At 43.5% G+C, this 14,058-nt stretch overlaps 1 protein-coding gene across 1 annotated transcript; it reads right to left on the bottom strand.

The window, feature by feature from the left end:
* Positions 1–1,759: 1,759 nt before the first annotated feature.
* On the bottom strand, positions 1,760–12,901 carry batf3 (basic leucine zipper transcription factor, ATF-like 3). The gene is made up of 3 exons (XM_028820226.2): positions 12,712–12,901; positions 10,466–10,570; positions 1,760–4,378 (listed from the first exon to the last, which is right to left on the bottom strand). The coding sequence occupies exons 1-3, from the start codon at positions 12,775–12,777 to the stop codon at positions 4,205–4,207; spliced, it is 345 nt and encodes a 114-aa protein (XP_028676059.1). The 5' UTR covers positions 12,778–12,901; the 3' UTR covers positions 1,760–4,204.
* Between the last annotated feature and the right edge of the window lie 1,157 nt (positions 12,902–14,058).

Here is a 14,058-nt window from a genome sequence, read left to right as displayed (position 1 = left end):
GTGACATGTGACACACACACACACTCGGACGTACAGCACGTGTAATCGTCTCACTTAATATTTTTGTCCGTAAACATCTTTATTTCTCTCGTACTCGCCCGCCCGCCCACCCACACATCATTTGAGACGCAGACTGACAAGCACACCTTTGTAACTTTCTAATTATGCCTCTCTAACATTTATGCCATAAATGTGGTGCTACTAGAATTTGAAACTGCAACTCCCAGCAGTCCCTGCAGTGGCTCTGATTGGTCTTCTGCTGAGGTTGCAGGGGCTGTTGGGGTTAAAGGAGGTCAGCACGGCTTTTAAAAAGGGGGCCGGTGACCAAAAGGGAGGGGGGTTTTTGTGATTTGTGTTTCAAGTTCCTGTCTGTCTGCCTTCTGTTGGGTTACCTGTACTTGTTCGTTTTGTCCTCGATCATTTCGTGGTTGGGGTCTGGATTGTCTGCCATCTGCCTGTGTACATGAGGACTGTAAGTGGATTCATGGCCATCCTGCGAAGGAAGGAGCGCTCCTGAACCCGTCCACCCGTCTTCACCATTTCTGGAATTGCCAGTAGGACTATCTTCACATTCCCATTCAACGTGTGGATCTCTGGACTATCGATCTCATCATTACATTTCATCCATTGCCGTTTTTGATGGACTTTACTGTGTGTGTTTTGTGTATTTAATGTATAATCACCGTAAGGGGAACAAGGATGGTATTGTTGTTTTCATTCTTTAATTGTTGTTTGATTACTGGTTTGCTTTGTTTTTGTCTCTGTTTGTGAGTGCGTACGGGTCGGGCTAAGGCTGGGTGCTTCCCTGGAATCTCCACCTACACCTACAGATCCTACTCTGCTGGGCCCTTGAGCAAGACCCTTAACCTGTAATTACTCCAGGGGAGCTGTACAATGGCTGACCCTGCGCTCTGACCCCAAGGGGTATGCGAAAACTAACAAATTCCTAATACGAGAAATCGTATAAGGCGAAATAGAGAAAAAAAAAAATCAATAAATCACCATCTTCTCGACGGTGTGAATCTTAGCAGCACCAGACCGCTACAAATGTGCATTTTAATGTAACTCACCTTGTTTCTTTCAGCACTTTCAACCAATCTGGATGCAACAGCCTCTGTCATGGTGACTTGTCGTTTCTGCACTCCTCACTTTTCAGCCATGTTTTGCAGTAGAAAAGTGCCTGTCAAGCGATGACTTTTGTGTGTGTTCTACCACGATATAGTACAGGGTGCAAAACAGTTTACCGTCACTTTCGTGTAATACTTCAGGAAATTGACTTGCACGGACTTTAGCAGTAATATTTGATGGCAAATGTGATCTTTTCACATAGCACATCTTGCAGGCTTGGCTTCAAGAAAGTTTTCCTGGGGAGGGGGGTGAAGGTGAGTGGTCAAATTTGTGGAAAAATTGCAGTGACTGGACAAAATCACAAGGCTGCGTGAAATTCGTGAGGATTGGTTGAAGTTGCATTACTAGTTGCGATCACGACATCGCAACTTCCTGGAGGGACTGAATAATGCAGAAATCGTATATATTATATAATATATGCAGAAATGTTACATTTTTGAAAAACTGAACCTAAAAGAAACATAAACAAGGAGAACAAAACAAGGCCCAAGATGGAACCCTGATGATCCCCAGAGGTGATCGATACCTCCTCTAGCTCCATCCTCCTGTCCACAGATCTCTTACGGAAGCCTCTCTACAGCTGCTCACAGACACAAAGAAGTCCCCCCCCCCCCCCCCCCCTCGAGTCGTCACTCTCGCTCCCGGTGGTCCTTCACCTGCCTCCGCACCCAGCTCCAGACTCAGAGGAACACGGACAAGTGGCGATTAACAAACCCTCAACCCGGGTTACTTACTGTCATGCCTTGTTTATCGACTGTTATTCTTTGTAACATTTTTTTCCAGTAGGCTTTAAGTTTAATTTTTTTTTACATTTTATTTTGATATTTTTCCAATATGGTCATTAAATAAATTATTTAACGTTATTTCTTTACCTGCTATCACTGCACCGGTTTTTTTTTTCTTACCCTCTTGCTCGCTACCATTTTTTTTCAAACTTCATTTCATATTGTTGGCAATTGACACAGATGTGTTACGTCTCTGTTTAAGATGGCGGCGCACTTGGTTCTGCGCACAATATTTAAGAAACAATGAATCCATGCCAGACTTTACACTAGTTAGGGAAACTACATGTGGTTGGTTATAGTTGGGTGTTTTCAAACTCCAACGTTTGGTTAACATTTTGGGTTTGTTTGTGGGCTCAATCTGACTTTTATAGCACACACCCATTTTTTGGTGCTCTTCTTTACAGGAACTGCAGTTTTCTACAAAACTTCCATTGACACGTGTGACTCGTTATTGGCCCCTCGTGATGGTGTACACAGTACAATGGAATGACTAGCTGATCAACATGGCCACTTACAAACACAAAGAGTAGCACTCAGAGGAACAAAATACAACACTCAATCATTCAAAACAAGAGACAATTATAAGAAAACAAACTTGGGAGTCTAAACAAGTAGGGTCCACACCATGGGACAAAGGGAATCTATATAGGTGGGACAAAAGAGTCAGACAAAGATAAAGATGTCACCAAAGAGAAAAAATGTGGATGAACAAACCCATACAAGTCTAAACTAAGGCCACCAATTTAACCTAACAATGAGCTGTGGCCTATGTCACCATACCATAAATCATAAGGTTAGTGTCACAAGTGCCACCTCCAACTGCTAATGCTCAGCACACACAAAAGTACATGGCAACAATGTTTGTGTATCTTTGTACATCTGCAGAGGTTGGAGCATGCGCTGGTAGCACGTTACCGCACCCACCACACGACAGACCACCTCGATTGGGACCCGAGTGCTGCGGGTGACTCCAGAACAGTGGGAGGTTTTTTTACGGTGGCTGTCACCAACCCCCAGATTTTGCCTTGCAAGTTGGAGGAGCTGCCTTCAGGGCAGGATGCAGATTAACGTCACACCCAGGATGAAGCAAGTGCAGGTTAAGGGCCCAATGGAGTAGAGTTGCTTCTGGCTTTTACGGGACTCAAACCGGCAACCTTCTGATAGCCGATGCAAATCCCTAACCCTCAGAGCCACCACTCCGCCCCAGAAAGGCGCCATGTAAAATAAACTGCCCCTGTGAAGAGTGAGCCTGTGCACAGTACAGACAGTCACTTGAACACGAGCTGAGCTGCAGCACCTCAAACCACTGGGCCATCTACTCACTCTTCATCAGTAATGCCGTACTCGCTATTCATATGTCAAGCCAAAGACGCCTTCCTACAAGGCTGTGTGATGGACACGCTTTGATTTCTTTCTTTATCATGAGTGCTGCGTTGTCCTACAGACTTGCAAGACCCACGGTCCTCATACTGGAGCGCTTTCTGGTCTGAAGGATAGTTTCCAGATGAAAGAAATACAGTAACTGCGGTCAGCCCTGTGGCCTTTTGTACGGGAAGTAAACCCCCGTTGTCAGCTATGTGCTGCTTCAGGTACTGGCGGAACTGAGCACAGTTACCTCAGAGCGCGAGTCTGTCGTTCATGACAGAAATAGGAGTGGCGATTCACACTTCTTCTTCCTTCTCCTGTTGTGGAGCAGTGAAACCACTGAGGTCAAAAACCGAGTAAAGGAGTTGTCAGAATGCACAAGCAAGGGAAACCAATGGGGAACACAGCTGGGATTTTTCTCATTATGAAAGCAAACTAAATAAGTCATTCACGTATCAGGATCGTACTTTGTGAACACTCGGATGTTTGCCTGTTTCTGTCCTGTCTTTTAATCTCAAACCTCATTTACTGGGAGTAACCAAGTGAAAGTCACTCAGGTATTTACTTGGAGACACCAATACCAGAGGTTGCAGTCCCTACCTGTATAACACTAAACGTTTAATGAAGGGAGTTGGGTTTACTGGCTTAAATGAGTTGGTCAAGACCAGCTTAAACCAGCCCGTCCAGCATTCTGGCATGATTTCTTCTTTCTTGCTCCAAATTAATCAATATTATCCATAAAGACACTATAAAAGTCTGCTATGCTATATGATACTAAGTATGCAGTTTCTAATTTACAATAAAAGGATAAGATGGCAGAGTGTGCTCGCTACATACAGCACAGTTCTCGTGTCACTGTCAGAATGTTCACATAACATTGTCCGGCCACAATGGCCCTGTGTTTGCGTTTGAACTTCCATACGACCTTATCTTGGTAGGCAGTTGGTAATGACTTCAGGCCTGTGACTTATGGCGCAGTGTAGCAAGGGACACAGTGGCTCGTGTGCTTTTAAGGCTTCAGTGAGTCGTCTCAGTTCATCGGTTAGTTTCTCAACCTCCTTCTGCAAAGAACTGTTCTCATGCTCGAGGTACTCATACTCCTGCAAGGCAAAGACGACGGAGGGTTAGTGATGCTGACGCTTTTGTGCATTGTTGTGATTGTTAATACTCCCATACCTCCTGTGCCCATATGCTAGAAAGCACCAAAGCAGTCTTTGTAATTGCTTCATTGAACCAAAATACACCAAGCAGCAATCTGAAATGACTAGCTGTCCCCCACAGCTCTGCCCATGTAGAAGTGAAATGGGACAAACTTTAAAAATAATAAAAAAAATAATTAATTCTGGCCAAGCAGAAGGTAGGTACTTTCTAACGTCAAACGCTGGCACTGTATCTGATGGTGTTCAGCTCTGACGGGAGAGCGTCCCCAGTGTGGAGAGAAGAGCTCGTGGCTGTGATATGTCTGCCAATGAGCAGCTACCCTCTAAAACACACGTAGCTCTGATCTCACTCTCTCAAAAACGTCAAACGTTACTCCTTAACAATCTCTAGATGATAATGTCTGCCGAATGAACAAAGGTGCACTCCAACACATGGCAAGACATCGAGCAACTGGAACAGAGGCTGGCACGTGAGTGAGGAGAGCCCCGCCGCCTGTCTCTCGGATTCGTGCTAATAAATCGTTACCACAAGCAAACTGCGATAGTGCGATGGGAGAAGTCACAAAATCAACCAGAATGTTCAAGCAAATTATAGAAAAATCCATTAAATGGTTCTCTTGTGAAAAGCGGACAGACGTACATACAGACAGACATTGGATTTATATATACAGTGGACCCTTGACTTACGAACTCAATTCGTTCGCGAGGGCTAGTTGTAACTCAAGTTGGTTGTAAGTCAAGACTATTTTTCCCATAAGAAATAATGGAAATGCCCTTAATGTGTTCCGAATCGCCCACAGCAACACTTACTTAACTTTTTTAATATAAAAGGGTTGTATAATGTGCATAATTTACCAAAAACACCAATAATTTTTCTAATGTACTAGCCAAAAAGTTATAAAAAGTGCCTAGCCTACCAGAAACAACAATTTCATACTGTACTCACCATTTAAGTTGACATCTTTAGCTTGCAGGAAGGAGGAAGGAGGAGAATGAAATGGAAGGTGGTTATTGTTTGGAAGGAGCCTCCTTATACAAATCTTTTTCTTTGTAAAATTGTCGAGATGGTGGATTTCGACATGCTGTACATATTAGCGAGATCGGTCACACGAACACCACTCTCATATTTCCACACAATTTCCTTCTTCGTTTCGATTGTGATCGCTTTCTTTACCTTCATTACCTTCTCTTCCTTCCTTAGCAATTATTGAAATAAATTATATAAATCACTGCACTGACCGAAGTTACGTCCACAAACACATGTATCTGGGCTCCGACTGACGCTTAACAGCTCTCGGCTGTTTGTTTACAATCGCACAAGTAGATACACGTGCCCACATTTGGGTCGTAATGCAAGATGTTGGTCGTAATTCAAAACAAAAATTTTGGTCGTAAAGCAAGTTGTTCGCATGTCAGGCCGGTCGTATATCAAGGGTCGACTGTATATATATGTCACACCCTGTATATACAGAGAGAGAGATGTACTTGTTAACGTAGGTCAGTTTGCTGCTATGGACACTGTAATGTAAACATGAACCCTAACCTTAATGATGACTGCTGTCAACCTGTGCACAAGGATGAGGTTGGCCTGCTTTAAACGTAATCACAAAAATGTACTTCACTTACAAATAAACACAATCTCCCAGCTTGGCTGCCTTTCATGAACAGTTTCCATGCAGTTCTCTGCACATTTGTGTGAATCTCCTGTAGTGACTCCATGCTGTTAGGTGCGTGTGAGTCAGCAAGTGTGCGTCTGTGTGTGCTGTGGGCTCCTACCTTGCCATTCCCATCAAAATACATTCCGGCTCTCACTGTTACTGTACTAAGAATCAGGAGCGACTCCCCTCGACTTTCTTGTATACTCAGGTATGGGGATGGATGTTTGAGGAGTAAACCACAAGACAAAAATTAGATTTTTATATTATGTACATTAAAAAAACAACAACAACAAATCAAATTAATAATATATCGAACAATTATCATAAAAGTAAAATTGAATAAATTGGACTCTGCAGTTGCATGAATAAAAGGTAAAGTAACAAAAAGTTGATAGAAATCTACATTTTGTACCGAATACTTGTATGCAAAATTTGGTTGACCCAAGTGAAAGCAAACTCAAGTTGTCGTGTTTACACAGACACAGACATAATTCCAAAAATGGTATTTTCAGACTTGGGGAGGTCTAAAACGCTTCAAAATCTCAACATCAAATCTTTAAACAATTACAATACCTTCCCTAAGAGAAAGTAAATCGGACTCAGGGAGGTCTAAAACGTTGAGGTTCATCAAAATCTCAAAATGGAATTTTTGGAGGATTCCGATACTTTCCCTATACTTTGTAAACGAGAAAGTCAGGTAGGTCGAAAATGTCGAGATGAATCTCGACATTGAATCTTTGGATGATTACCATACTTTCTTTATACCTCGTATACGAGGAAGTAAAAATGGCAAAGGTAAGTAAATGGATGATTGCGGATGTTCTGTGTCTGCTCAAACGCCACCCTACAGTGCCAGTCTACCTCTCAGTCTGTCTACAGCACCTTCATACTGCGCCATACTGGCAGCTCTTTATCAGAAATGGGGATTGCAGATTACAATGATCTCATTATCATTTTTATAAAATTGAACATTGCAGAGGGTTCTGGTGACCAACATCAACCTACAGTCAGTTTGGTGAGAGAGTCCATTATGTAGGCACTGCACATCACTCGACTCTTACTGTATGTCTCAAGGTTTGGGTGGTCCTGCAGTTTATTATGCACACATTTAATTTGTTTTACTGCGTAAGTGTAATGAAGATGTAATGACTGTAACCATTTTGTAGCATGTGATTTCTTTTTATTTGTACTAAGGGGCTTCACCCACTGCTCACTTTGTTCGCCAAGCCTGTGCTAAATGCCGTTGTGAAAAGGGGGGCTGAATGCACCCCAAGGAGATGTGGCCTCTGCTTGAGACCCCCACTTAAACGCTGATACAATGGGAAACAAATAGTTTTTTGTTTTTTTATTTACCTCCTCTTTGGTCGATCAGCTGCTGCTGCTGTGGTGCCACGTGATCTTCATCTTGTGCGGCACTTTGAACGTTTAAAAGCCTGTACAGCAGCTGTCCTTTTATCTCACTGCCTTGTCTCTCTTCTCCCCCAGACATCCTCAAACACTATGAAATCTCTTTTTGCTGTTCTGTTATTTCACTGAGTAATAATTTCCATTTGTTTGCACTAATGCGATCTTTACTATCAGTTTTTTGAGACTTTCGAGTTTTCATTTTATCTCTAACCTGCTCTCATGTGTATCACGCCAACGTTTTTGAATTCTTTACGACGTTCTACTTTGTCATCTACTCTTTGTCTTTTATTTCCGGCCCCAGGCCTGGTTAAATCTCGTCTCATGGGACATGAAAGTGTCTCTCTGAACAGGTCTCGTCTTGTCCCAAGTTTTTCTTCATATAATAGAGAGACTGTCCTGCAGTGGGTTGGCACCCTGCCCGGGATTGGTTCCTGCCTTGTGCCCTGTGTTCGCTGGGATTGGCTCCAGCAGACCTCCGTGACCCTGTGTTCGGATTCAGCGAGTTGAATAATGGATAGATGGATAACAGAGAGACAAAAGTTTTCGAAGTGCTTGATAAATAAACCGCGAGGTCATCTCCAGTATCGTAATGCTTGTATTTAAAACCTCCACATAAAACAATAGTGATTGTACTCGTATGTCCATTTTAGTTGTCCTTAAAGACAGTAAGTCTTGCTCACTAATCCCCAAGAAGGCAGACTACGATTTTGGATGACCATCCATTGGGCTCATGGTGTGAAGAGTACGCTCTACAATTTAAATTTACTGTTTCTCCAAAACTTGTGTGGATCCCCAGGTTGAAGTTTCGTACCGAACCGTGTCCTTCTGTACGTTAGTGTGACAGGAGTCTGTGCCCGGGTGTAAAGTCATCCGGTGTTCACAAGTGAGCTGCAGTGTCTGTGATGATCAAAGGCAACAAGAAGCACACAGAAGGAGGGATGTAAGAGCTGGGGTGTCCCGTGAGCAGGTTAGGAACCTCTGCCTGATCGAAACAGACAGACCTACCATAGGTGGTTTGATATGCTATTAAATAACAGCTGACGGGTGCAAAAAGATTTTGAACATCAAAAGAAGTTCACCGATACTTTATTACTCTTTGAATTGAAAGAGCTGATTAACATCAGTAATATCCTGTTTTTGAGGTCCACACTGGATTCAGCTCAGAATACAATATGGCAGGAAGGGGCCCTGGATGGGATACCAGCCAGTCACATGGCACATGTGCACATCCAGTCACAGATGCATTTGAAGTTGGTAGTCAAACCAGAAAGGTGTGTCTAAAGCAGGGGTCTGCAACCCTTTTTTCCCCCTGAGAGCTACTTTCACAAAATGAAAATTGCCGAGAGCTCCTCATGTTTTCTAGCGTTTATTGTCATCGCTTATTTCAACCCAAACAAACTGAATACGCTTGTTCTTCCTGAACACTTACAACATGTTGGTGTCCACAACTCACACTTTGAATTAAAACATCACAAAAATAATTATTTTACCTGCAAGTGCATTTTGTGTGTCTGTATACATCACACTATTGAATTAAAATAAAAGCAATTCCAAATTCACAGATCTGACTTCTTCATTTGTCATTTTGTCACATGTCACTGTGTCACTTTATTCACAGATCCAGTTTCATGTGTGATGTGTTTTTGATTTAGTCAGATGACTGGCACTGAGTTGTATGGTGGAGTGGAGCCCCTTAGCTCTTACTGAGTCATTTAAATGTTTGTCTGTCCGTCTTGTTGTAAACTTTGACTTCATGACATTCACGTCAGACTTGCAGAGGTACGGAGACCCAAACAAAGCAGACAATTTCAGAGCTGCTTGGTGAAGATTCTTCTAGTTATCTGGCTCTACTAAGCTCCAGAAGTGCTGAGAATGCTGTTGAGACTTTAACCACACATTATTTTGAAGGTTTAATAATATATAATATATCAAATCCAATGTCTGTCTGTCTGTCCGCTTTTCACGAGAGAACTACTTCACGGATTTAGATCGGGGTTTTTTTTCTATAATTTACTTGAACATTCCGGGTGATTTTGCGACTTCTCTCATTTCGTTGTGTATCATAGTTCGCTTGCCATACTGATTTATTTGCACAAATCCGAGAAACACGCAGCAGGTCGAGGAGAGGGGCCTTCCTCAATGACTCGCCAGCTTCGGGGCGTGTGCCATAACTCCGCTTAGCTAGCGAACGAGAGAACAATTGAATTCAACTTTGTTTGATATTTAAAATAAAGTGTTACTTAGGTCTTGATGACTTTGAGTCCGGATATTTTCTTAAGTGTCTGCCACATTGAAAAGAGTGATTGCAATTCAGATTGTGGATCGTGATTTTGTGTTAAAAAGATCGTGATGTGATTTTTTGGAAAGATCGCCCACCCCTAATTTGACTAATCAAGTTTTCAAATTTATGTAGGATTCATTAACCCTTTTTGGCAAGCTACTTGGAAAGGGGTTGTGAGCTACTGGTAACTGGCGAGCGACGTGTTGGAGACCCCTGGTCTAAAGTATGGAAGGAACTCGGAATAGTCTGCAAGATCACCTGACCAGCACGGGGAGAACATGCAAAAGGCACACCATGGAGAAACTGACCCAGAATCGGGAGGAGACCTCACCGCTGGGCTTCACCGCCGAGGAACCCCCAACATATTGTATGCTCTACAAAGATTCAGAATATCACAGGCAGAATGAGCCCCTGCTAATGTAGCAATGCTTTTCATTTTTAGTTTTATTTTTTTTTAGGGATTGTATTCCTCTGAATTCAGTGTCCAAAATTTGTCAGGTTTGAAAAACTGTAAAAATGAAACCTAAATTTTAAAACAGTTCAGTGAAATTAAAAATAAAATAAATAAATTTTCAAAATTGTCCAAGACGATGCACTTTTCAACAAACTGAAATATCAATCCGAAGTCACCTTTATCAGGTTGTCATACCAGCACTGGCCAGAAATTCCCCCAGGACTCACCTCGTGGAGTCTGTCGGCCTTTTGCGTCTGCTTCTTCCGACTCCTCTGAGCAGCCACTCTGTTCTTCTCTCTTCTCTTTAGCTTCCTGTCATCATCTTCAAGGCTCTGTAAAAACACCAGCGAAGCCAGAAAAGCCCTGTTTGACTCATTGGATTGTGCGATTTGACCTTGATAAACGCGTGAAGGATCCCGCGAGTATTTGTAGTGTTTGATGCAATTTGCAGAGAAAAGTGAATACAGAATTTCTTCACCTGCTTTTGACATTACAGGGTCACGGGGAGCCAATGTCCGTTTCTGCAGATTTGGACATTAATTAAAAGTAAGAATGACGTGAAACTCGCCACAATAAAAACCCGGGGGCCTTAGGGCTCACCCAGGACTGAGCCAGGGATGCACTCGCTGTAAGCCATTAATTCATCCTTGTGGCTCCCTGGTGCCTTCATTCTGCTGCACCAGGCAGACATTTCTAAAACTGTTGGTTTTCTTTTTTCTATACCCAAATGTTTGGTTGTACAAAAATGTGCACTTTGTAAAGTTCGGGCACTTTAATTAAACCTTTACATGTCAGGGTCTCATGTTTTGATTATCTTGTACATTTCTTGGGTTTTTCCTTGCCATACAGAATCCTTTGGCCTTAATTATTTTTGAATTTTTGTGTATGATCTTGATTTGGGACCTTATATTGCAGCCATTTTAATAGCTCTATTGTTGACTCACAGGACCGGCCCGGAGTGCACATGACCTCAGAAGTGGTGGCCCCGTCAGTCACAATGCAATGGGATAAAAGGTCCTCTAAGGGTATACGTCCTCATCCAACTACACACACTCCAAATGTTTCTTTACTTTGTTTTCTGGTTTTTGATCTTTCTGAACTCCTTCTGATTTCTTGTGATTCTGGGTTTTGCTTACTGATTGTTGTTCTTCTTGTTCTGACACTCGTTTTGGTTTATTGACTACATCTTTTCCGTCAGTCGCCCACTGAAATCTTGTGCCTGCTTGGCATAACATTACATATCTGAGCTGAAAAGAATATATGTAGGATGTCTGAGTGGGTTTTGAACAAACTGCCCACAATATGGTGGGTCCGGACTAACCTGAAGGACATGGTAAAGTACAACATGTTTTAGAAGCTGTACAGACTGGGGCGTGGGTTACAGGACCATTTTGAGGGACGGGTGGTCCAGTGTTTTCCAAAGGTAATGAGCTGCATGAGGAGAAGCTCTGGATGGACAACAAGAGCAGAGCAGGGGAGCTGGAGTTGGAGTATTGTGTGCAACAGCTGAGAGTCCCGATGATTCATATCAGCAAAAGGAATCACAAAGGACTACCTGGCGAAGGGGACAACGCATGACTTATTGGGTCTGGGTGGCGTTCCTCATGGCCCCCTAACATTGGGAAGGTTTGTTCAGTGTCCCAATGTTAAATGGCAAATGCATCTGCGTGTCTGAGAGCTCGAGCCTGCATGTTCTGCATGGTGTGTGCGTGCGCTCGTATCTTCAATCCTGATGCTCTTAGCAATATATTTGAGTTACCTGAGTGAGCGTGTAGTTCACCTAAATGGAAGAGCTGGGTATGAAGTGCGGTGAAAGGGATCACAAGTTGGCAGAACCTCGACAGAGAAGAGCTGCTGATCATCCTGAGGGCACGTGCAGTGGGCACTTACACTGCAGAAATTTGCATAGCCACACAATAGTAGTATTAATGTCAATAATTTGTGACAATTGCAGAAAAAACGATCACACAATGCAGCAATCATTTGTGTGGTTTTAATTGTATGTATATCTCTATATATCTCCATCCATTTTAAGGATCGCTGAAGCCAACCCTTTCCACCATCAGTGCCAGCCCATTGCTGGGTGAACACTCACTCACCCACTCTGTAAACCTGCTTCCACGGGGCCCCCAGAACTGAACTTGAGCCCCGCCGCTCTTACTTTTACGGAGTTAGTCCTTCAAACGCGGTCTGAATGAGCAGATTAATGTCAGGTCTCGTTAGCACACCCTGGCCTTTCTGCGACTACTTCAGGTCACCGACAGCCTGCACTTCGTTCCCCTCCCGCATTAAATGCACGCGACGGCGCTCCTCCAAGACTGAAGGGACCCGCAGACGCAGCAGCTCGCTCGTTTGTGTCACATGTGCCAAATATCCTAACAGGTCTGTCACTAAAGCTCCTCGGTACGCGTTTCAACAAACTCAGACATGCAGGTTAAAGTTGCCCCCTGTCGCCGACACGCGCTTACCGTACCTCGAAGTGTTTGGAGTGCCGCAGCAGGAGGTCCCTCGCGAGCCCGCCAGCCTTATTAGCCGACATCGGAGAGCAGACGGAGTTTTGTGCGCAGGCGTGCAGGTGCTGACCAGACTTTCCTCAGCCGCAAGCCGCCGGCGGTGACACGTACGATTCGCTTCGTCTTCTCTGCGGACACTAAGGCTGTGCAGTGACGTTTGGGACTCGCCGACTTACTCAGGAGGGCTTTAAATACTTCCTTTAAGTCACGTGTGCGTTTTTTCTCCACGATGGTTTTTTTGCGGAGTTTTATTTTGCACGTCGATATCTGCAGCAAGCTTTACAGCCGTGCTTGACAGTAAAAGGATGGGAAAGCTGAGCTCCTGGGTATAAATGGAAGGCTGGAAGAAATACCAGCTGGTAAATGGATTGATGTATGGATGGAGTAAGAGATGGATGACTGGACAGAGTGTTCACCCTTTGATGGGCTGCTGTTCTACCCAGGGGTTGTTAAAGCCTTGTGCCCAATACTTGCTAGGACAGGCTCCAGCTTCTCCACCACACTAGTTTTGAAGATTTTTTTTTTATCATTATTAGATAAATTTTATTAATCCCCGAGGGGAAATTGTCATTTCACTTGATCTTTGGAGGGATGGATTGACCAAAAGATAAGCGGAAAGATTGAAGGCTCGATGGTTCCCTATCACTATTGCCGTGATATTTTTGGGAGTTTACCCCAGTAAGTGACCCTCTGGAACTGGCCTGGGATACAATTAAATAGTTCTTGAGTGGGTTTTCAGACAGAGGCTACTGTCAATAGAAAATCATTTTTGGAGATTATAGTTTAACTTGAAGTAGTTAGGGAGAAGTACTGTACAGTATATCATCATACCATGATAGCAGTGCCCCAAGCTAGGAGAGTATAATTCCTGGTCTGGTCATTGTCTGATTCTGTACATCAGGTTGGCATTGCTTTCATCTGGACACTTGTGTTCATCCCGTGGGCTGACAGTTCGACATGGTGTGCTGCTGGGCTCTGTACTCACTTTACAAGCCTCTTTTGGGAACTCTCATTAGAAAACACATTCATTTTCACTCACATGCAGATGATAGGCAGCCTTATCGTTCTCTTTTTGCCCAAATTATGATGTTGCCCTTAATTGTGTCAGATAAAGTCCAGATTAGTGGAGGTTTGCACTGACGGTTGTCCATCTGCTAGTTTCTCCCATCTCCACACCAGTCTGGAGCTCAGTCAGAGTGCACATCAGGTTCTTGGTCACTTCTGGTACCAATAGCCTTCTTCCCCGATTTCTCAGTTTGGCTAGATGAGCACCTGTAGGAAGGAGTTGTGTTTGCTCCAAGCTTCTT

This window comes from Erpetoichthys calabaricus, chromosome 15 (genome assembly GCF_900747795.2).
Source record: "Erpetoichthys calabaricus chromosome 15, fErpCal1.3, whole genome shotgun sequence".
Lineage (NCBI taxonomy): Eukaryota > Metazoa > Chordata > Cladistia > Polypteriformes > Polypteridae > Erpetoichthys > Erpetoichthys calabaricus.
Note: the sequence above shows the minus strand (reverse complement) of the source record. Positions and strands in the feature narration are given on the sequence as shown.

Bases quoted from the DNA above. Each gene is read 5' to 3' on its own strand.
- batf3 (XM_028820226.2), bottom strand. From the start codon at position 12,777: ATGTCGGCTAATAAGGCTGGCGGGCTCGCGAGGGACCTCCTGCTGCGG. The intron at 10,571-12,711 runs GTACGGTAAGCG...GTGTTTTTACAG, and splicing joins GGCACTCCAAACACTTCGAG to AGCCTTGAAGATGATGACAG. The intron at 4,379-10,465 runs GTGAGTCCTGGG...TTTGCCTTGCAG, and splicing joins AGGCCGACAGACTCCACGAG to GAGTATGAGTACCTCGAGCA.